The sequence below is a fragment of the Bufo bufo genome, chromosome 3 (genome assembly GCF_905171765.1).
Source record: "Bufo bufo chromosome 3, aBufBuf1.1, whole genome shotgun sequence".
Taxonomy (NCBI): domain Eukaryota; kingdom Metazoa; phylum Chordata; class Amphibia; order Anura; family Bufonidae; genus Bufo; species Bufo bufo.
Genome location: NC_053391.1, coordinates 672,685,326 through 672,710,615, shown reverse-complemented (window position 1 = coordinate 672,710,615; position 25,290 = coordinate 672,685,326). Strand labels below are relative to the sequence as shown.

At 43.3% G+C, this 25,290-nt stretch overlaps 1 protein-coding gene across 1 annotated transcript in view; it reads left to right on the top strand.

Moving 5' to 3' along the window:
- Positions 1-25,290, top strand: part of TMEM135 (transmembrane protein 135) — a 355,301-nt gene that overhangs the window by 57,168 nt on the left and 272,843 nt on the right. The window contains exon 3 of the mRNA XM_040426365.1: positions 18,550-18,642. Coding sequence (XP_040282299.1) covers positions 18,550-18,642 — 93 coding nt within the window. The remainder of the gene's footprint in view (positions 1-18,549; positions 18,643-25,290) is intronic.

Below are 25,290 nucleotides of genomic sequence, written 5' to 3'. Positions count from 1 at the left end.
GTTTGCAGATGAATCAAGATTTTGATATTCTTGATAGGGAGCAGAGAGAGGCCATTAGTCAACTACGGCAGATGAAAGGGGTGGTTTTTAAACCCTCAGATAAAGGAGGAAATGTGGTATTATGGCCTACTAAAATGTAGGAGAAAGGATGGAACATGCTATAGGAAACTTGCATTCTATCCCCTCTCGAAATATCAAACAGAATTGGAGGGTATCCTCTTACAGGCCCAGGATGAAGTGGTTTTAGACATCAAACAAATTACAAAGCTGAAGGTGGAGGAACCTACAATACCAACATTATACCTACTCCCGAAATTACACAAAGATTTACACACAACACCAGGTAGGCCAATTGTGTCAGGGATTAACAGCTTTATACATCCACTTTGTCAATTGATTGATTTCTATCTGAAATCGTTTGTGGAATTATTGCCATCTTATACTAAAGATCTGATCTTTTAATGAAAATCAACGGTATTCATATCCAATCAGACATACTTCTTGTTACGGCGAATCCTTGTAGACCTCCATCAGACATTCAGATGGTATCACAGCAGTTGCTCGTACAGTGCAGATGAGCAGTCTGGATTCAAAACTCGGTGAGTTTATTTGTCGAGCACTGGAGTTTGCCTTAACACATAAATATGTTTGTGTTTAAGGAGAGTTTTTACCTTCAATTACAAGGTACGGCCATGGGGGCGGCCTTTGCGCCTTCTTATACTAATTAATTTTTGGGCCAATTGGAACGCAAAATTTTTATGTCCAATCCGGTACGATCAATTGATATGGTCCAATTTTAGACCCGATACATTGACAATATTTTGATTATCTGGCAGGGATCCACCCAGGAGCTGGAGGAATTTATGGCTACATTGAACAGGAATGTTTATAACATTAAGTTGACATACAAATAAAGCAAACAGAAGGTGGATTTTCTAGATGTGGAATCGTTGGTGGACCCTATGGGATATATTCAAACTGATCTATATAGGAAACCCACAGCGACCAACACAGTGTAACATGCATCCTCGGCCCACCCTAACCTTTTAATTAACAACATTCCTGTAGGACAGTTCTTACGGCTAAAACGGATTCGTTTAGATGAGACAATGTTTAAACAACGGGTACGTGAACTTACTGGTAGGTTTCAGGAACGAGGTTACAGTAATAGATCTTTTAAGAAGGCCTTAAGGAGGGCAGTAAACGGCAATCGTGAGGTGTTGCTACATAGTAAGAGGAAAAGTGAAACTGAATTCTATTCGGTTCATCACCAATTTTAATTCCAGGTGTGACCTAGTCCGACGAGCGTTGACAAAATTTTGGCCAATCCTGAGAACTGATGTGCATCTTTGTGAATATATACCTGAGAAACCAGCACTGACCTATCGTAGATCAAACAAGAATGTCCCTCAAATTTTCAGAAGACATCACCAAGGTGAGAGACCTGGTAGAGTCTTTGGCTCTAAAGGCCCAAAATGGGGGTGTTCCCCCTGTGGAAAATGTGTAGCATGTCCAGACATTGAAAAATGTGATACGTTCCAGGATGCAAGTGGCAAGGATATATATAAGATCACCCATAAGATTGACTGCTCGACAATTGGAGTCATTTATCATGCCACTTGTCCATGTGGGAACGTATATGTTGGGATGACTACCCGAGAATTTAAAAAAACGGGTACCTGAACACGTACGGGATATTTTTGCAGCCGCAGATAGCGAATTCATTTAGAGTCTCAAGTCTCTACCGAAACATTTTAGACTTAAACATGATAGTAATGGTGATCTCCTTAGGGTGAGGGGTATTGATCGGGTCTATCAGACCATTCGAGGAGGCGACTGGAAACGACGGTTAGCACAGAAAGAAACCTGGTACGCTATCCCCTACGGGTGTCAATGAATATAATAATTTTTCCCCATTTCTCTGATGGGAATACCTCCTTGTCTGAGTTTAACCCCCCATGAAACTAATTAATAATGGGTGGAATTGAGATTCATCTTTTCCCTGCTATTCCTTGGTTCTTCCTGTTTTTCGAACAATATGGGTGGCTCCATTTGATGCCGGATGTTATGTTTGGAGGGTCTTTATATATATATATATATATATATATATATATATATAATATATATATATATATATTTTATCTCTATTATTCTTTTTAGATTCCACTTACCTTATTGTATTTTCTGGATGACACTGAGTGATGGATACCCGATTTGATACTTTTTCGTTTGTAATGGATAATATCGACTTGTCCCTGGATATTTCTATGGATCTGATGTATATTATTGATTTATTTATGATTTTGCAACTTATGGATTTTTTTATATATATATATATATATATATATATATATATATATATGAATTTTTTATTTATATATGAATTGTACAGTTTTTTGACAAATATTTGGATAATGGTCTTAATTTTTATATTTGACACACAAGAAAAAAGTTTTTTATTTTAAAATTGTGTAATTTTTTATTGTCCTGTTTTCATTAATGGAGTGGGGAGTTGTGTGGGGACACCTGTGCGCAGGGTCTCCCTTGCACAACTTGCTCTTCTTCCTTTTACACTATTAAAACACGATTGTGTGGTTAGAAAGGTTTAGAAGGACTTCACTTTGTCACTGCATGTTTGCACTATTTGCACAATGAACACTCTAGTATGTCTGCACTTTATTAGAATGTCTTTTTTGCACTTATTTCATTATGCCGTATATTTATATAGTTATATTTTTGATGACGATATAGTTTATGAATTTCGGGACCTGGATTTGATATTGTCTTTTTAATATATAAACTTGTATACATCTGTGGGTATTTATTATTTATTTGTCTATAGTATACTAATGTGATACACTGTATACATATTCACTCTCGCGAGATTAGTGATCACATGTCCTCAATTGTGGTTATGTGATCGGCCGTATCGCGGTTCTTGTCTTGTAGGACTTGGGATCACGTGCCCGCTTGATCTCTCGCAATGTTTAGATGTCCCAATGTGTTCTTTTGGTATCGCGGGATTTGTGGAGCCATCTTAGATACTCGCACGATACTGGTCACGCGGCGCCATTATTGCTGGCTGAGGCAATTAGGCCTCCAATTGGAATAATCAGTACGGCACAGGTGTATATAGGTGGATGTTACCATCCCTTGTATTCACTTTTTCCCTGACGAAGCCGCTGGCGAAACGCGTTTGGTAAGTGGGGGACCTCCATGCAGACATCGGGTGTTTGATGTATGTTTTTTAACATCCACTACTGTGTGATTTGTGATACCGGGCTTTATGCGCGGCCTATTGTGAAAGTCACTGTACAGTTTAGGTAACTGGATGTCTAGGCAGATTCCACTTGGAGTTGATGCCACTGTAGTATATATATATATTTTCTTCTGGTATGTTCACATATAAACTTGCCCTGGTCTGCATATTAGTTTGTCCCCTACTAGTTGGGTTGTTTTTAACCTGTTTTCTCTCTTATAATCATATGGATTCCTCTGATTTTAATGTGATCATGTTTTAATTAAATTAAAAAAGGAAATTTAATTTAACTTTTTGGTGTACTCATTTTGATGCAGGCTATAACACCTTAAAGAGGACCTTTCACTTGTAAAAACTATGTGAACTAAGTATGCTGCCATGTAGAGCGACGCCCGGGGATCTCACTGCACTTACTATTATCCCCGGGCGCCGCTCCGTTCTCCCGTTATGCCCTCAGGTACCTTTGCGGAGGTTGACATGGAACCCCTCCAAATCCAAAGACTTGTTGTCTACAAAGCACTATTCCATTTTGGTGCTAGATGGAGACTAAGGCCTCTTTCACACTTGCGTTGTCCGGATCCGGCGTGTACTCCACTTGCCGGAATTACACGCCGGATCCGGAAAAACGCAAGTGTACTGAAAGCATTTGAAGACGGAACCGTCTTCCAAATGCGTTCAGTGTTACTATGGCACCCAGGACGCTATTAAAGTCCTGGTTGCCATAGTAGTAGTGGGGAGCGGGGGAGCAGTATACTTACAGTCCGTGCGGCTCCCGGGGCGCTCCAGAGTGACGTCAGAGCGCCCCATGCGCATGGATGACGTGTTCCATGCGATCACGTGATCCATGAGCTTGGGGCGCCCTGACGTCACTCTGAAGCGCCCGGGGAGCCGCACGGACGGTAAGTACACTGCTCCCCCGCTCCCCGCTACACTTTACCATGGCTGCCAGGACTTTAGCGTTCCGGCAGCCATGGTAACCAGTCTGAAAAAGCTAAATGTCGGCTCCGGCAATGCGCCGAAACGACGTTTAGCTTAAGGCCGGATCCGGATCAATGCCTTTCAATGGGCATTAATTCCGGATCCGGCCTTGCGGCAAGTGTTCCGGATTTTTGGCCGGAGCAAAAAGCGCAGCATGCTGCGGTATTTTCTCCGGCCAAAAAACGTTCCGTTCCGGAACTGAAGACATCCTGATGCATCCTGAACGGATTTCTCTCCATTCAGAATGCATTAGGATAATCCTGATCAGGATTCTTCCGGCATAGAGCCCCGACGACGGAACTCTATGCCGGAAGACAATAACGCAGGTGTGAAAGAGCCCTTATGCACCATAAATAAAGTTCTCAAAAAGGTCTTCGAAATTCTGGTCTTTTAAAAAAAATCTGAGCTGCGGTGAACTTTACCATCACACAAATTGGGCTCAGGAGATCAGGGGATCTGCTGCTGACCTAAAGCGGTGGCTGAAGAAGCTACGTAAAGGAGTGGACAATACTGACTGTGCAGCCAGTTCAGCTGCACAGGGCCTACAGGAGAGAGGGGGCTCTACCCAGTTGTAGAGCAGTAGCAGGAGTGCCCCAGACTGCACTGCGGGAAATAATGGTGCCACGGAGCAGAGCTTAGCAGTGTAACGGGGTTGAGCTTGGTGGTGTAACAGGGCATGGCTTAGCTGTGCGACAGGGTGGAGCATACTTGCTTGGACTTACCAGAAATGCCAGTTCTACTCTTGGCTCTGAGGAGCATCACATATCTTACCAAGTTCTTCCCCTGTGGTGCTAGTTAGAGACTTCTACCATATGTCACTCCATGCATTAAAGGGATTCTGTCACCAGGTTTTGGCCTATAGACAGGGCCGGATTAACGTAGGGGCTGATGGAGCTGCAGCTCCAGGCCCCTACCATAAAATAGGCCCATCTGCCAGCCAAAAGGCCGTCGGGAGGGTTAAAAGTCCTCTGTTGTACACAGCGCAGCCACATAGAGCACAGACAATGCAGAGACGCTCACCTCACACTGGCAGCAGGAGCCTGAGGGAGGGACTCGGGAGGAGCGTAATCTGATCCTAGAGTGGAAGCTGCTTCTGCCGGCCCCTCCCCTCCCCGCCCACCAACCAATCAGAGCTGAGGCAAGGCAAGCACTAGCAGCTCGGAGTCGTCTGAGTAGTACAGGGAGTCTTCACAGGTCCTGTAAGGGAACTGCACAGTGTAAAGTGTAGTTCCCAGGTTAGAACAGTGCATCTGCCAGGACCTGTGATGACATCATCTTCAGCATCACAGGTCCTGCAGAATCTAGCAAAGGAACTGCACCAAAAATGGTGTAGTTCCTAGGTTTGAAAGGTACATCTGCCAGGACCTGTGATGACATCATCACAGGTCCTTCAACCCCTAACAGCAAGTATTAGAAATTCACACAATCAGCTCTGCATTGATCCATACAGACTGGAATGGAGTGGTAAGAGGAGGTCCTCCACTTTTCATCATTTACCCCCCCCCCCCTCCATGCCCTGATTTTACTCATTGCTCACTCATGTATAATACTTCAGACATGTACAGTGACCACAACCTCATGTACTTCACACACACAGCTACCATAATGTATAACTGACCACATATTTCTATAAACACTGCATCTACAGTATTATACCTTGTATGCCTCACATCTATATATATATATACACACACACACACTCCATATATTAAACAGTATTATAGATGCAATATGTACAGATATATAATATATATTGCAGTGTACTGATATGTGAGGTACAAGGTATAATATATGCAGTGTGTATAGATATATTGTATATACAGCAGTGTACTGATATGTTAGGTACGAGGTATAATAGATGGTGTGTACAGGTATATTGTATATACAGTATTGGATTGATATGTGAGGTACGAGCTGTAATTTATACCTCATATATCAGTACACTGCTGTATATACTATATACCTGAACACACTGCATCTATTATACCTCGTACCTCACATATCAGTACACTGCTGTATACACTATACATCTGTACACACTGTATCTATTATACCTCTTTTGTGTGCCAGGCCTGTTTTGTAATCCCAATCCGGCCCTGATGGCATAAATTATAAAACAGCAGCGAACATAGTTCATGGAACAAAGAGAGAGGCCTGGAATGGGTAGTGGGAGGGGCTATAAAAGGGGAATAAGGGCCCAATTTAGATTCTTGCTATGGGGCCCAGTGATTTCTTTGTACGCCTTTGACAGGAGCAGAGAGATAAGAGAAGTGACAGATGACACAGAGTTTAGATTACAGGTTGAATTAACCCTTTAGGATCAAATTGGCTTCTCAGGAGATATATATGTTAAAGGCATCTCATTCAGTAGCTATATAACTAAGGGTGGGTTCACATCTCCTTTATAGATTCCGTTAAGTGGGGACTGTGGGGACTATTTTATTATCAGCCAGTGACTGTGTCACTGTAATACTGTTATCAATTCAATAAATATAAGGAAATGTCGCACTAGAGTGAGGTGGAGATCCAACAGAGGTGCTCCCACTGACAGACAACACCCAGTCTGAAAAAGTGAAACAAGTATAAAATGGAAGTGGGGCACTCTCTTAAGTAAAGGGATCTTTATTGTACAGTGGTAATATATAAATATAATGACATTTATTACAGCAGCAGATAAAAACAAAGTAAAAGCAAAGTATCAGTCCTATAATAATATTAAAAATAGATTAAATAATACTCAATATAAATACGGATCCCAAGTAAATATAAAATGAATAAAAATTATTGCATAATTATTCCACTCTCCAAAAAGTATAGTTTCATAAAGATATTTGCATGGATATAGTTAATTCAGTAATGAGCCTGCAGGCAAATGAAAAAATAGTCCATTAGTATAACCAGTCTCTTATAACCTTTAGTCTGTGACTGAACAGAAAGTTCTCCTATTGGGAGTAGTACCAGGTTGCAATTCAGTGTACCTGCAACTTTATGTCAACACATGTGCGTAATTATCCACAGTTCAAAGAAATGTAGCTGTTCAATAGTTGCGGTAAATGTTGAAAAAGCTACTAATGCTTGCAGCGGCGTCCCGCTGTATTTGATGAAGCGATCGCTATAGGATCAATGTAATCTTACCCGGCGGTCTTTTTGGCTGGACGATGAGCCCTCGACTCGGCACACTTGGCTTGTGAGATCCCGGTCTCAAGGGCTGCTGTTAAGGATTTGAATTGTGGCGCCAATTGGATCTATGTAGTCCACGTGTTCTCGGCGTCTCCAGTATCGCAATTAGATATGACAAATCCTTTTTCATGCGGCAGTGTCCAGGTCGCCGGAGTTACACGGTCCTTTCCTTCTAGTTTTCCCTGTGCGTGCATTCACATTTCACTTCACTTGGTTGGTTGTACTACTGTCAGTGTCCGACTGTTGTCACTGTGGGTAACAATGCACAACAGACAACAATGCACACCACAGTGACAGCTCCTGACTCCTGTCCTGAGTCCTCCTGTCCGGCGTCAGCCTCAGCTTCCCTTCACTATCACTATAATCAATCACTCTTCCTGATCCGGACTCACTCATTAGAGAGCTGAAGAGCCGACTGAGTCAGCAAGTGAATCGAATGGATAGCATCTGCGCATGCGCACCGGCACCTAGAGTCTTCGGTTCACTTGCGAGTCAGCTCAGCAGTCAGTGACTCAGCAAGTGAACCCAAGATCCGATTCATGAACCGATTCATCTGAAAGATCCGAACTTCCCATCACTACTGAGGTCATATCCGGTGGGCCGCGGCATTACAGGAACAGCACCAGCTACTCTGACGTCCTGTCGCCGGATATACGTCACAGGATATCCGGCGGCAGGACGTCAGAGCAGCTGGTGCGGTTCCTGTAATGCCGGCCCACCAGATATGACCTCAGTGCGCCCGCGGTTATCCCTCCTGCACGCTGCGCTGTGTACAACCTGCTCAGCAGTTTCGACCAGCACACGGCCCACAGCGCTCAGCCACACCAGCCCGTGAGACAGCAGGAGCTTCTGGAGCAGGGCACGTATCAGATAAACTCATCCAGTTGGAAGGGAGGGCAATCATAGTGCTGTTATGATTTATGGACACAGCTCTCAGTATGCTTAGCCAGCCTTCTATCTGGCTGTTTCTGAGCCTGTGGACTGTGACTCTCAAGAAGCACAGCCAGATAGAAGGCTGGCTAAGCATGCTGAGAGCTGTGTCCATAAATCATAACAGCACTATGAAAATGACTGACTGGCTAAGCATGCTGAGAGCTCAGTCTAAATAACATAACACATTAAAGAAATTACTGTTTCTAGCTGCTAGTCCACAGTCCACAGCAGCTAGAAACAGTAATTTCTTTAAAGGGATTCTGTCACCAGGTTTGACCCCTGTCAGCTAAACATATGCTGATGTTCAGGGCATCTTCACGATTCCTAATGTGGGCTTATAAATGTCATCTGTGGGCTTATTTAGCTAAAAAACAGCTATTACTAACCTGTCAGTCAAAAAAATAAGGTGCCCAAGGGGATGTTAATGGGTGCAAGATGCCCGCCGCACCCACCGCCGTTCGTGCCCAGCGCCGCCTTTCCGGACTTCTGCACCGCCTCCTAATCCTCTGTGCCGCCTCTCGCTCTCCCTCCCTCCCCCCTCCTTCTGCTGTAAGATCTCGCGCTTGCGCACAGGGCTCTACCTGATGCGGCCGTGCAGACTTCTCTATTTGGCTTCTTACAGCGAAGTGCGCATGCGCCGGCACTTCGCTCAACCCCTGTATGCGCGAGATCTTACAGCAGGAGGAGGGGGGAGGGAGGGAGAGCGAGAGGCGGCACAGAGGATTAGGAGGCGGCGCAGAAGTCCGGAAAGGCAGCGCTGGGCACGAACGGCGGCGGGTGCGGCCGACACCTTGCATTCATTAACATCCCCTTGGGCACCTTATTTGTTTGACTGACAGGTTAGTAAAAGCTGTTTTTTAGCTAAATAAGCCCACAGATGACATTTATAAGCCCACATTAGGAATCGTGAAGACGCCCTGAACATCAGCATATTTTTAGCTGACAGGGGTGAAACCTGGTGACAGAATCCCTTTAATGTGTTATGTTATTTAGACACAGCTCTCAGCATGCTTAGCCGGCCTTCTATCTGACTGGCTAAGCATGCTGAGTGCTGTGTCCATAAATCATAACACAGCTCTATGAAAATTACTGTTTCTAGCTGCTGTTGTCCACAGTCCACAGCAGCTAGAAAACAGTAATCTTCATAGCCATGTTAAACGATCACTATAGTGTCAGGAAAACAGAGCGGTTTTCCTGACACTATAGTGCCCTGAGGGTGCCCCACCCTCAGGGTCCCCCTCCCGTGGTCCCCCTCCATGTTGCCAAGATAGACGCCAAATGAAGGGGTAGTTGCAGGAACAAAATACTTTAATGGTATCGATAAAATATATATGTAAGACACTGAGTGCAGTTCCATAAAAAGGCCCAGCAAAATCCTCAGCACCAGGCCCATGATGCTCTTAATCCGGCCCTGCCTATAGAGATACGGACATCCACGGCTAGATCGCCGCTAGCATGTCCGCAATATACCTGTCCTACAGGGCTGTGTGGTTTTAATTTCTTTAAAAAAGGATTTTATAGATATGTAAATGAATCTTGAATGTGTCCAAGGGGCTGCACTAACCTTACTTGTGCCCAGCCACGCCCGCCTGTGAAGGAGCCCAGCACCGCCTATGTCCTCCGAATCTCCTCCTTTCATCAACGATAGCCGTAATCTCGCGATGCGCGAGATCGCGCATGCGCAGTTATTTCCCTGAGCCTGATGCCAGCACAGGGAAGGAACACTATACCGGCACTGCGCATGCGCGAGCTCGTGCATCGCGGGATTACGGCTATCTATCGTTGATGAAAGGAGGAGATTCGGAAGACATAGGCGGTGCTGGGCTCCTTCACAGGTGGGCACGGCTGGGCACAAGTAAGGTTAGTGCAGCCCCTTGGACACATTCAAGACTCATTTACATATCTATAAAATCCTTTTTTAAAGAAATTAAAACCACACAGCCCTGTAGGACAGATATATTGCGGACATGCTAGCGGCGATCTAGCCGTGCATGTCCGTATCTCTATAGGCCAAAACCTGGTGACAGAATCCCTTTAAAGGGAACCTGTCACCGGGATTTTGGGTATAGAGCTGAGGACATGGGTTGCTAGATGGCTGCTAGCTCATCCGCAATACCCAGTCCCCATAGCTCTGTGTGCTTTTATTGTGTAAAAAAAACGATTTGATACATATGCAAATTAACATAAAAGAGTCATATTTTACTTGTGTGACCAGAGAAGAGTCATATTTTAAAGCTCTGACTCATCTCAGGTTAATTTGCATATGTATCAAATCTGTTTTTATACACAATAAAAGCACACAGAGCTATGGGCACTGAGTATTGCGGATGTGCTAGCGGCCATCTAGCAGCCCATGTCCTCAGCTCTATACCCAAAATCCAGGTGACAGGTTCCCTTTAAAGGGAGCCTGTCATCAACTTTATGCTGCCCCTACTAACGACGGCATAAAGTAGAGACAGGCGAGTTGATTTCAGCGGTCTGTCATTTATAAGCTAAAAGTAAGTGGTTGCCGAGAACCAACATCACAATCATTGCAGACTGGACCTGGAAAAGAGTCCCGGCCACCTGAGAAGAGTCCTGGTTATTCATGACTTCCTGCTCTCCTGCCCACCTGCTGATGATGGACAGTCTTCTACCTAGTTTTCTCCCTTTCTCTCTAGGAGAGACCTGCCAACCATCAGCAGATGGGCGTGAGAGCAGGAGATTATGAATAACCAGGACTCTTCTCAGGTAGATTTGACTCTTTTCAAGGCCTGGGCTGCAATGATTATGATGCTGGTTCTCAGCAACCACTTACTTTTAGCTGATGAGTGACACACCGCTGAGATCAGCATTTCTGTCACTACTTTATACTGCCCTCAGTGAGGTCACCATAAAGTTGATGACAGGTTCCCTTTAAGTTTTTGCCGAATTTTGCTATGGGGTTTTACATTGACCATAAATATACCTAAGTGTGACCATCTTGGTTTAACTTAGCAGTAATAAGAACAGACAATTTACCAGTGAAGAGCTGCTCATGTGTAGGTCTCAGCTTCAACGCTCAACTGGATTGTTTTGCAACTTGACTACAATTGAAGTGATGGGAGCATTATACAGAACAGGCTCCTGAGTCATAACAATCAGTTAATGGACTCAAAATGATCTCTCACGCAGAGCGAAGATTAGGAGGAAGAAGCACATAATGCTTACTAATTACCGTATATTACCAGAGCAAGATTATCAACACAGGATAAGGCTACAGTCATGTTCAGATTTTCAGTCTATGGGAGATCCATATACACTCACCTAAAGAATTATTAGGAACACCTGTTCTATTTCTCATTAATGCAATTATCTAGTCAACCAATCACATGGCAGTTGCTTCAATGCATTTAGGGGGGTGGTCCTGGTCAAGACAATCTCCTGAACTCCAAACTGAATGTCAGAATGGGAAAGAAAGGTGATTTAAGCAATTTTGAGCGTGGCATGGTTGTTGGTGCCGGACGGGCCGGTCTGAGTATTTCACAATCTGCTCAGTTACTGGGATTTTCACGCACAACCATTTCTAGGGTTTACAAAGAATGGTGTGAAAAGGGAAAAACATCCAGTATGCGGCAGTCCTGTGGGCAAAAATGCCTTGTGGATGCTAGAGGTCAGAGGAGAATGGGCCGACTGATTCAAGCTGATAGAAGAGCAACGTTGACTGAAATAACCACTCGTTACAACCGAGGTATGCAGCAAAGCATTTGTGAAGCCACAACACGCACAACCTTGAGGCGGATGGGCTACAACAGCAGAAGACCCCACCGGCTACCACTCATCTCCACTACAAATAGGAAAAAGAGGCTACAATTTGCACGAGCTCACCAAAATTGGACTGTTGAAGACTGGAAAAATGTTGCCTGGTCTGATGAGTCTCGATTTCTGTTGAGACATTCAAGTGGTAGAGTCCGAATTTGGCGTAAACAGAATGAGAACATGTATCCATCCTCTGATGGCTACTTCCAGCAGGATAATGCACCATGTCACAAAGCTCGAATCATTTCAAATTGGTTTCTTGAACATGACAATGAGTTCACTGTACTAAAATGGCCCCCACAGTCACCAGATCTCAACCCAATAGAGCATCTTTGGGATGTGGTAGAACGGGAGCTTCGTGCCCTGGATGTGCATCCCTCAAATCTCCATCAACTGCAAGATGCTATCCTATCAATATGGGCCAACATTTCTAAAGAATGCTATCAGCACCTTGTGGAATCAATGCCACGTAGAATTAAGGCAGTTCTGAAGGCAAAAGGGGTCCAACACCGTATTAGTATGGTGTTCCTAATAATTCTTTAGGTGAGTGTATATTTGGTGAAATATGTGAGCAGATTTCATGGTACACTTTACAGTCCTTAAGGACACCTTTAGTGAACTAGTGGTTCAGAGAACATCCCTGGTGACCCAGTGGTTTAGAGAACATCCATTGTGAGTTAGCAGGGTGGATTTGATTTAAATCACTAGTCAGTAAGGCTTGATTTAAATCATAGTTTTCTACATAAAGACTAATTCTTGCTGGTATAACTTATAATATGCAAGTAGATGAAGATTTTTAGAATAACAACTTTTCATATTAGTTTGATTAGGTTGATTCTGTATTCATAGGTTTGTAAAAGTTAGTATTAAAGGGGTTCTGCACTTTGTTTTAACTGATGATCTATCCTCTGGATACATCATCAGCTTTTGATCGCCAGGGGTCCAACACCCGGGACCCCCGACTATTAGCTGTTTGAGAAGGTAGCGGTGCTCCAGTAGTACCTCCGGTTCACTGACGTCACAACTAGTATCAACTAGCGTGGGAGCAGCTAAGCTCCATTCAAGTGAACAGAGCTTAGCCCCGCCCCAGCTAGTTGATACTAGTGCAGAACCCCTTTAAGGTCTTTTTCTCAACTCTGTTCATGTTATAACATTTTTGCTGTGAAGAAGAGGCATGTGATCTCTGCTGAGTCAAATTCAGTTTTGAGAACTGCAAAAGTAAACCAAGCATCTGTGATAATATCTTGTAGGCAGAGGAACTGCCCAAATAATCTTAAAAAAAAACTCTGGAAGAGCATGACATTGTGAATGGATTAATGGAATTTATTTGCCAATTTTTTTTACATATACAGCCTTATTCTACATAATTAAAAAAAACTAATCTTTATTTCATGATGGAATAACCTTTGGATGGTAATATGTTTTCCTCAAAAAGCATTTTATATAAAAAAAAAAAATCAGATTTAAATTTAAAAAAAAATCAGATTTTATTTTTTTAAATCATTGATTGTTATCCACCCTGTGAGTTAGTAGTTTAGAAGACATGTCTGGTGAACTAGTGGAATGGAAGACATTGATTTTCAACTACTGGTTTAGATGACCTCTCTGGTGAATCAGTAGTTTTACGCACATTCCTGCTAACCCAGTGGTTTAGAATGCACCTCTGGTGAACCAGTAGCACATCCCTGATGACCTAGTGGATTAGCACATGTGTCGCCTTTGTGATCTAGTGGTTTAGAGAATATCCATGGTGACTTAGAGGTTTGGAGGAAACACCTGGTAACCCAGTGTTTTAGTGGGCATCCCTGGTGACCCAGTGGTTTAGAGGATATCTCTGCTGAACTAATGGCTTAAAGGATATCCCTGATGACCTAGTGCAGGGGTAGGCAACCTCCGGCACTCCAGATGTTGTAAAACTACAACTCCCAGCATGCATACTTCCTCTGTTCTTCTCAGAACTCTCACAGAAATGAATGGAGCATGCTGGGAATTGTAGTTTTGCAACAGCTGGAGTGCCGGAGGTTGCTGACCCCTGACCTAGTGGTTACTCTCCTGTCTCCAGGATCCAGTATTGTTATTTCATGGGGAGCTTGTTATAGTCTGCAAATGAACAGCTAACGTATTATACAGGACAGAACAGGATAACACGATATTTTGCTAATACGTAATAAGAATAAAAGCTATGGGGCACATTTATTAAGACTGGCGTTTTAGATGCCGGACTTAATAAACCCCTAAGATGGTGGTTCTCATGAAGAGGCACCGGCCTCTGCGTAACTTTGCCCGATCCTCCGCCATTTCTAAATGTAAGACAGCTTCCTAGCTGTCTAACATTTCAACCTTTTTCTACGCCTGAAACGGGCATAGAAAATGGTAAATGAGACGGGCCCCCGGCCCATTCCCTTCCCTGCCCACGCCACACCCACAGTTTTAGACCTGGGGTGAGCGGAAAGCATTGTGCCGCAATCTGCGCCTGAAATATGCCTAATTTAGTTGTATTTTAGCATGACAAATGACCCATGTATTTTTTGTTTTGTTATGAGAATAAAAGCTAGATTTTTTTGCCATTTTTTTTTTTAAAATTTTTATTTTTATTTTAGCAATATTATACCAGTGACCGTTAAATACAAAATGTTGTCCCTCTAGCAGTGATCTCATAAAGAGATAAAAACTCTCAATGGGAGAACAAAGTAATCTCAGTTTGTGACTGATGCACGGGAATGATTTATCTGGAAGGTAATCCTCATTATAATTGAAGATGAAGGATTGGAATGACCGACAGAAATGATTAATCTTTTGTTCAATGAATAGGCCTAGATAAACGTAGAAACAGAGGTCCTGACCAGCCACGCTTCTGGGATAGCATATGACGGTGCGGCGCTTCTTTGGTCTGACTGCTGGTCTGACAGAGTGTGTTAGGCGAGTCTCTCTGCTGTGCTAAAATTCCAGACAGAGAGGAAATTAAAGGGAATCGGTCACTGTATAACTTTCCATATAACCAGCTGACATGGGAGATGTGTGATCGTCAACTGAATAACGGATGAAACTAACTCTCCTTAGAGAGAGAGCACCTTAATCAGTGTGAGGAGACTTATAGGCCATACATGCTCCTCTGGAATTCTGGGAGGAAAGGGATGCAAATGAGTTCTTAACAAGCTCTGCCTCTAATGCCACCAGATGTAAGGCAGCTATCCTATAAGTCAACGTTCAGCTCTTAAAATAAGCCTTGAGACATGACTTGGATATAAAATAAGCCAGCATCTCATCTGCAGACAGCTGTTTCGGGGTGATTGCCCCTCATCAGTGCAGAGCAGAGAGTACTGGCTTAACTGGGTGAGAGGCCTGTTTCCGGGTAAGGGGGGAACTAACTCTCCTTAGGGAGAGAGCACCTTAATAAATTAGTTCCCCCCTGATCCGGACACAGGCCTCTCACCCAGTTAAGCCAGTACTCTCTGCTCTGCACTGATGAGGGGCAATCACCCCGAAACAGCTGTCTGCAGATGAGGTGCTGGCTTATTTAATATCCAAGTCATGTCTCAAGGCTTATTTTAAGAGGTGAACATTGACTTATAGGATAGCTGCCTTACATCTGGTGGCATTAGAGGCAGAGCTGGTTAAGAGCTCATTTGCATCCCTTCCCTGTCAACTGAATTTAACCCTCTTGGTCCCATCTCAGAATGTGGAGTAATTTGCTATTAAATAATACGCAAATTAGACTCTTGGTGCAATGAGGGCATTGTTGGTGCACCCAGAGGCTCTCCTTACAACTCTTCTAGGCTGTGCCTCTACTCTTTGAATGACAAGGCCGTGCAGTGCTATCATTCAAACCTTTAAGCTTTCTAGATAAATGTGTAGACTCCTTTTAGTATTGTGGTTGCAGCCATCAGGATCAGGTAATAAAAGCTAGATACATCTACCAGAATCTGGAACCCGGGCCTGTGTCATGTACAATCCACCGGATGATCCAGACACATCTGCTTTCCTAGTCACACAATGTAATACATTGGATAAAACTGTAATTCAATATGCTTCCTTTCACCAACCTCCTACATCATGATCGCTCACCTTGGACGACGACGTGGACTGATTGATCGGCATTTCTCAAATAATAAAATAATATCAGGACAGCCTGGAAACGGGGGAAGGCTTGGAGAACGGCTCCAAAAATTCCTGTTAAAGTCTGTGGCTCAGTCCGTAATGAAGAGCAGCTGCCAAGGATTAGGGATTCTGAGTGCACGGAGACCTATAGCGTGCCTGCACCTCTTTACTCAGTCTGCAGGATTTTTCTCCGGTCCAGGGGGACTCACCAGACCCTATACAGCTAACTCTTGCTTCACCGTGTTCCAGATTTTTAACCTTAAATCTACAACAAAATGAAACAAGAGGTTCTAAGACAGGGGTCAGCAACCTCCGACAGTCCAGCGGTTGTGAAACTATAACTCCCAGCAGGCTCCATTCACTTTTATGGGAGATCTGAGATCGGCCGAACAAGTGTGCACGCTGGGAGTTGTAGTTTCACAACAGCTGGAGTGCCGCAGGTTGCTGATTCTTGTTTGTTTGCTCATGAAGGCCAACACTAGTGTTTTGGTCCATCCTGGTGCTTGGTCATATAGATAGATATTATTATTTATATTATACTCACTTATATAGCGCTACTATATTCCGCAGCGCTTTACAGACATTAGCATCCAACTGTCCTTGGTTGGAAACGAGCCTAGGACCCCAGCACTGCAATTCACCAGTGCTAACCACTGAGCCACTGTATAATGCCCCCCATAGGGTGGTAGTATATATAATGCTCTTACCCCCTGTAGTCCCCATGTAGTATAATGCTCCCTGCAGGGTGGATTTGATTTAAATCAAACTTATTTAAATCACGATTTATATCGCTAGTCAGTAAGGCTTGATTTAAATCATAGTTTTCTACATAAAGACTAATTCTTGCTGGTATAACTTATAATATGCAAGTAGATGAAGATTTAAACAACTCTTCATATTAGTTTGATTAGGTTGATTCTGCATTCATAGGTTTGTAGAAGTTAGGATTAAGGTCTTTTTCTCAACTCTGTTCATGTTATAACATTTTTGCTGTGAAGAAGAGGCATGTGATCTCTGCTGAGTCAAATTCAGTTTTGAGAACTGCAAAAGTAAACTAAGCATCTGTGATAATATCTTGTAGGCAGAGAAACGGCCCAATAATCTTACAAAAACCTCTGGAAGAGCATGACATTGTGAATGGATTAATGGAATTTATTTACCAAAAAAATTAAACATATACAGCCTTATTTTACATAAATAAAAAACTAATCTTTATTTCATGATGGAATAACCTTTGGTTGGTAATATATTTTCCTCAAAAAGTATTTTATATTTTTAAAAAAATCCGATTTAAATCAAAAAAACTTTTTTTTTTTTTTTTTTAAATCATTGATTTTTATCCACCCTGGCTCCCTGTAGTGGTAATATATATATTTCTCTGCACCCCTGTAGTTATAATGCCTGCCCCCCATAGTGGTTTTATATGTAATCCTACTCTCCTTCCTTCCCCGTAGTTGAATGTCCCCTGTAGTGGTGATCAGGACCACCTACAGAGACCCAGTGCAGGGGGGTGAAGTGATGTCATCACATCCTCCTGTTCACTTCTACTGCCTTATATGCTTCGGGCACTGCCTCCTGTTCCCCACCGTAAACTGCCACCCCCTCGTGGCAAGTTGGAAACTTCCTGAGGCTAGCTTCTCATCTTGCCTCATGGCAGATGCGGCTCTGGGCAAGGTGGGCCACTGTGGGCCCTGTAGCAGCCGCTACGACTGCTACGATGGTAGAGACTGGCCGGCAGTGCTTTCTCTCCCTACTTCATTTCCAGGTAGAGGCAACCAATGAAATTTCTGCTCTGGTTTGTCGGGGACTCCTGGACAGCAGCAAGGCCATTGGCTTATAAATGTCTCCTAGTGACTACTGTCACCATTATGATCGTCTCACAATTTTTATGTTTTTACAGAACATTGTATCAGTCTGTATCGGCGTACGTACATATTGTGCTTTGCCATGATTGCTTTTATTTCCTCTCATTATTTACTCTTTGTAATCAAGAAATACCGTCCCTTTAATAAACTTCCACCGTTTCCTTTGAGCCAAATTTTTTCCATACTAAGAAAGGATGTAGAACATGAAGTGTACAGTGATTGTCCTGGGTCCAAACCATAAAGAACTGTGTTTACCGAGGTCCCTTCATACAAAGAGCCATTGTTTCAGGAGAAATGACCTGCGTCCCTGTCCGACCCATGAAAAGCAGTGTTGCATATGGTTTTTAACCCATTCATTACCTGGTGCTCAGCCTCTGTGTATTGTAACAACATCTGCCGGCTGGGCAATGGATATAAGTAATTCATTTATATCATATTAATTATATTTCTGTATTACAGGAAGATTCTGGGGAAATTTTACTTCTGGACGCCGGGTTTTGGTGCCGCTTTGCCTGCTTCGTACGTTGCTATACTGATTGAAAGGAAGAGCAGGTAAAAAAAAATTAATGTCATTTCAATATAAGTTGATTCAACTTATTTTTTTTTTTTTTTTGAGAATAACATAAACGACAATTCCCTAATATTGTGTTGATGACAGAATGGGTCCCCTGAGCCACTGGAGCCCTGCATGCACAATAACAAGGGGAGACAGGGAAGCAGTAGTATATGTATCCACACCATTAACAAAGGGAGGCAGGATGGTATTACTATCTGGATCCACTCAGATAGCAAAGAAAGATAGGGAGGCACTGCTATCTGTATCCACACTATTAACAGGGGGAGCTATGTGTATCCACACTAAGGAGACACAGAAGAAGTATTATCTGAGTCCACATCATTTAACAATCAGAGACAGGGAGACAGTGCTATCTGTATCCACTTCATTGGACAAGGGGAGACAGGGAGGCAATACTGTCTCCATTAACAAGTGGGGACAAGTAGGAAGTACTATCAGTGCCTAAACAAGTGCAAACAGGAGGACGTACTATATGTACCTACATCATTGACAGTCAAAGACAGGGATGCAGTACTATTTCTACCTACATCATTTATAGGTTGACAGTACTATCTGTACTTAGATTATTTACAGTCAAAGACAGGGAGGCAGTACTATCTGTACCTACATCATTTACAGGGAGTGAAAGGGAGGCAGTACTATCTGCACCTACATCATTTACAGAGAGAGACAGGGAGGCAGTACTATCTGTACCTACATAATTTTCAGGGAGAGACAGGGAGACAGTACTATCTGTACCTACATCATTTATAGGGAGTGAAAGGGAGGCAGTACTATCTGTACCTACATCATTTACAGAGAGACAGGGAGGCAGTACTATCTGCACCTACATCATTTACAGAGAGAGACAGGGAGGCAGTACTATCTGCACCTACATCATTTACAGAGAGAGACAGGGAGGCAGTACTATCTGCACCTACATCATTTACAGAGAGAGACAGGGAGGCAGTACTATCTGCACCTACATCATTTACAGAGAGAGACAGGGAGGCAGTACTATCTGTACCTACATCATTTACAGAAACAGACAGGGAGACAGTAATATCTGTACCTACATAATGTACAGGGAGAGACTGGGAGACAGTAGTATCTGTATCTATGACATTTACAGGGGAAACAGGGAGGCAGTACTATCTGTACCTACATCATTTACACGGAGAGCCAGGGAGACAGTACTATCTGTACCTACATAATGTACAGGGAGAGACTGGGAGACAGTAGTATCTGTGTCTATGACATTTACAGGGGAGACAGGGAGGCAGTAGTGTCTGTACCTACATCATTTACAGGAATAGACAGGGAGACAGTACTATCTGTACCTACATCATTTACACGGAGAGCCAGGGAGACAGTACTATCTGTACCTACATCATTTACAAGGAGAGACAGGGAGGCAGTACTATCTGTACATAGTTTACAGTGAAAGACAGAGAGACAGTACTAGCTGTACCTACATTATTTGCATTCGCAGACAGGGAGTCAATACTATCTGTGAAAAATACTAAAAATCAATTTTATTTATATTTTTAGCAATCCACAGTGTTCAGTGGCAAGCTTCACTTCATAATTTAAAGAAATGATGGAGCATTTGATGGTGTTCTCTTTACCTAAAGATGCTCCATCCCAATTCTACCTGCTCACATTGATCATAGGGCAGGGAGGACAACATTGTCAATTTGGCAGGTCCTACGAGCCTCCTCTAGATATTAAACTGCAGAAGTATTGTAGCCCTTCTACAGTACCATTCTATTACTTAGGTATTTTTGCACTATTTAACCTTTGTACTTTTGTCTACTCTTTTTTGTAACCTATGTACCTTTGCACACTATTCCATATAATTGGTGACCTTTTGAGCATTGCTATATCATGGACACTTCTTCAACATTTACACTTTTATGCACTGTTTTATAGCGTTTGTGCTTTTTTAACACTATTCTGTGACGAGCACTTTTTTAACTCCATTGTACACACTTCTCTATGAAATAACCATTTCTAGAATTGGGAGATCATGTCCGTGGTCAATACTGTGACAGGATATGTGATCGCAGGGACCCCCCTGATCACTAAAAGCGAGGTTCCAAGTCCCCCAATTATTCTAATTGCCTCAGAGCCTCATTACTGGTGCTCCATTTTCAATGGGTTTTTCTACTACAGTTCATCTTGGAACAAGCACTTTTTGATGATATCACAAAAAGTGAGCAATGATCGGGACGAGCGTTCTTATCTACATCTATCTCATTCAGCTGATCAGCCTGTGTTAATTGGCCTTAATATGGATACTCTTTCACACTCCCTTCTAAGTAGTCGAATTCCAGGACAACCTCTTCTCCATCTCCACTTTTGTCCTCCTAAACAAGTCTTGCAACCGACACTTGAAGGCAGTGGTGACGATATGGTGTCTGATGGAAATCTTCACCCTGTTTATGAGGTAGCCTCTTCATAAAGTTCAGGACACCATCCGATTGTGATCTTTGTAGTACATAATGCACATTGCTAGTCTTGCGTACATAGGGAAGGTTTCGGCACTGCTCCAGCATCCTTCTCTGGGCTTCCACAACAACCCATGGTAGAATGTGAGGACTTGACAGGTGCTCCTTGCAATGTGGGAGAGGTTTCTCAAATAGCCAAGAGCAGCTCACTCAGCATTTCCCTACGCTTTCCGAGCGAGGGGTGTCTCTTTCATTGAGAATTGGGATCATTGTATATGCTTGAGAAAGACATCTGTCTCCCGTTACCACGTCCCGGTGGCATCTGCCTCTGCTCCGCCAGCTGTAAGAGACAGCAAGCTACTTATTACAGATTGCTCAGCATGTGTTAATGTGTCCTCATAATTGTCATTATCTGCTGTTGGGCCACTAATGAACACTGGTTTGCCTCAGTGTCCGTATTGAAGACCTCAAACAGCGGGTCCGCAAAACACAGGTTTCGTGATGTGGACCTATTGACTTCAATAGATCCACGATCCGGAAGGTTACGGAAAGATAGGACATGTTCTATCTTTTGCGGTGCGGAGGTACTGACCCGAAAACCCGCGGAAACGCACTGAAGCCCTCCGGGTCGTGCCTCCCTGCCGCAAAAGATAGGACATGTCCTATCTTTCTCCGTATCTGGCATGGTGGCACTATGGTCATGTGACTGGGCCCTCGTTTGAATGGGTCCTTAATTAAACCCTGTATAAACCCTGCTGGATTATTATAAAATATGAAAATATGTGAGGGTAATTTTATTTTATTTTTTTTTGGGGGGGGGGGGGGGGAGAGGCAAGGGGTTGTTGGATGAACTTATCAAAAAGTTGCAAATTTGGCTAATGCTATTTTTGATCGGAAATGTGACTTTTTTTGCCTTTTTACACCACACTCACCACGCTTCCTAAAAGTGGGACGGACATGGCTTCCCATGTCACAACAAATTAATTTATACCAGAACCTACGTAAATTAGTGTTTAAATATGTTCCTGCCCACACGCTTATTGTGTCCCCAGGAAGGTAGTTTTAGGGCAGAATTTATCAATAATGCTGTTTACTCAGGCATTCATCTCTTATTAAATTAGGTGCATCTCGGGCCCCTTCGTGTGCCAGAAAATCAAATGCACACCAGCAGTTTATGCCGTAATTTATAGTAAATTTGTTGGGCAGCGGCAGGCCAAACCTCCTCACGCTAAGCACCGTCCACTTTTTGTTCCACTTTTCAATGTAAGTGAATAATCTGCCCCCTGGTGGCTGTTTTTGATTTGAATGAATTGTCCAGTCAGGCTGAGGGTTAAGTAGGCAATTGGTGCAAAGTACATGACCATATTTCTTTGCCGCCTGGTTATGTAGCTGAATTTTTTTGAAATAATGAAGAAAACTCATAATATCCTCATGATATCTATAAAGGTCTCATGGTGTGGGTACCACCTTTGGGAGTAGGATCTCTGGACCTCTGTCTTGTGGCTCTCTTTATTCAGTTTTGCTTTCCGAAAAATAGTCGCGCATTGAAGTATGTTCTGTCCCATACTGGCACTGCCAAATGGTTAAGGCCTCTTTCACACGGGCGAGATTTCCGCGCGGATGCGATGTGTGAGTTGAACGCATTGCACCCGCACTGAATCCGGACCCATTCATTTCTATGGGGCTGTGCACATGAGCGGTAATTTTCACGCATCACTTGTGCATTGCGTGAAAATCGCAGCATGCTCCTCTTTGTGCGTTTTCCGCGCAACGCAGGCCCCATAAAAGTGAATGGGGCTGTGTGAAAATCGCAAGCATCCGCAAGCAATTGCGGATGCGGTGCGATTTTCACGCACGGTTGCTAGGAGACGATCGGGATGGGGACCCGATCATTATTATTTTCCCTTATAACATGGTTATAAGGGAAAATAATAGCATTCTTAATACAGAATGCATAGTACAATTGGGCTGGAGGGGTTAAAAAAAATTTATAAAAATAATCTAACTCGCCTTTATCCACTTGTTCGCGCAGCCCGGCTTCTCTTCTGTCTTCATCTGTGAGGAAAAGGACCTGTGGTGACGTCAATGCGCTCATCACATGGTCCGTCACATGATCCATCAACATTGTGATGGATCATGTGATGGACCATGTGATGAGCGCAGTGATGTCATCAAAGGTCCTATTCCTACTGCACAGCAAAGATGAAGACCGAAGAGAAGCCGGGCTGCGCGAACAAGTGGATTAAGGTGAGTTAGATTATTTTTAATTTTTTTTTAACCCCTCCAGCCCTATTGTACTAAGCATTCTGTATTAAGAATGTATTATTTTCCCGTATAACATGGTTGTAAGGGAAAATAATAGCAATCTACACAACACCTAACCCAAACCCGAACTTTTGTGAAAAAGTCTGGGTTCGGGTCTGGGTACCAAACATGCCGATTTTTCTCACGTGCGTGCAAAACGCATTACAATGTTCTGCACTCACGCGGAAAAATCGCACATTTTTCCGCGACGCACCCGCATCTTATCCGGGCCAAAAACATGACGCCCGTGTGAAAGAGGCCTATGAGTTTTCTTACTATGAAATATTTATTGTATAGATCATAAAAAATTAACAATCCATGTCACATGCGTCTTTTAAAATGATCAACGGAGGAGTTATGAAATTTTATTACGTAGTATAGCTGTGCTGGTGGTCACACGTGCTCAGTTACTCCCCCCACAGCCAGGTTTCTTCATAGTGATCCTCTGTTCACTGCAGTGAAGCCAATAGAAATAACTTTCTGCCCTGCCAGTAAGAAGCAGAGCCTCTGCAGTAACATGGCAGTATAGATAAGAAGTCTCCTTCTGTAGGGGAAGTAAGAAGAGACAGCTGCCAGAAGGAGAAGGAAACTCACTCCTGCCAGAGTGAGAAGGAAACTCACTCTGTCCATAGCACACCCCCGAGCAGCAGCTCCAAGGTAAAAAAAAAAAAAAAAAAATGATGTAAAGGGTATTTTTATGCTAGGGACATTCCCAAAAAATTTTCAACGGTCTTTCAGGTAAAAAAAATTGTCATGGGATAACTCCTTTAAAATTCACAGAAGGGAGAGTCATATGTGACATACCAAAGCTTAACCAGTAGATGGAATTCGCCAAGCAAATTTCTTCATATGGCTAAACAGTGGGCCTGAACAAATGTGTTTCAGCCCTTTTCTTGATTGTTAAGCTGGAAATATACATTATTAAATAATATTCCCATGTTTCTCCTGTCTCCCCCTTAAACATACACACTCGGTTTGGTCAACTGTGCAGACTTCTTTTGATGGACAGAAGGGGATAAGTTGCTGCCAGACATCTCTGATGGCTTATCTCTTATAAGAAAAAAGTTGGATTTCAACATACTCGAGATTTCGTTCACCCGATGTCTACATTAGAGAAAGAATTATGGTTGATTTACATGGTCTGATTTCCATACGAACACTTGTTCCCAATAATTGGCCCATGTAAAGGTGCAGCAGATCACCCGATGAACTAGCAGAATGCTCTGATCTTTTACCCTAAGGCTGGGTTCAGACCTGAGCGTATTTGATATGCGCGTTTAACGCGCGTTTTTGTCGCGCGTTTTTATGTGCGTTTTTTGCAATAGTAAACGCGCGTTTGACGCGCGTTTGTGTGATTAACTGCAGTGTCCTATGGCCACAAACGCGCGTCAAAACGCCCCAAAGAAGCTCAAGAGCTTGTTTGAGCGTAGGGCGTTTTTCAGCGCGTTCAAACGCGCTGTAAAACGCTCAAGTGAGAACCAGGGCCATAGGGAAGCATTGGTTTTCATGTGTTGAGCGTTTTACAGCGCTTTTGAACGCGCTGTAAAACGCTCAAGTGTGAACTCAGCCTAAGTTCACACCTGAGCGTTTTTAAAACGCTCAACAAGGAGAAACCAATGCTTCCCTATGGGAATGGTTCTCACCTGGGCGTTTTACAGCGCGTTCGAACGCGCTGAAAAACGCCCGACGCATAAGCAAGTTCTTGAGCTTCTTTGGGGCGTTTTGACGCGCGTTTGTGGCCATAGGACACTGCAGTCAATCACACAAACGCGCGTCAAACGCGCGTTTACTATTGCAAAAAACGCGCGACAAAAACACGTTTGAGAAACGCTCAGGTGTGAAAGCAGGGTAAATGCGAACACCTCAATCATTGTTTCTGTCAGTAGATAG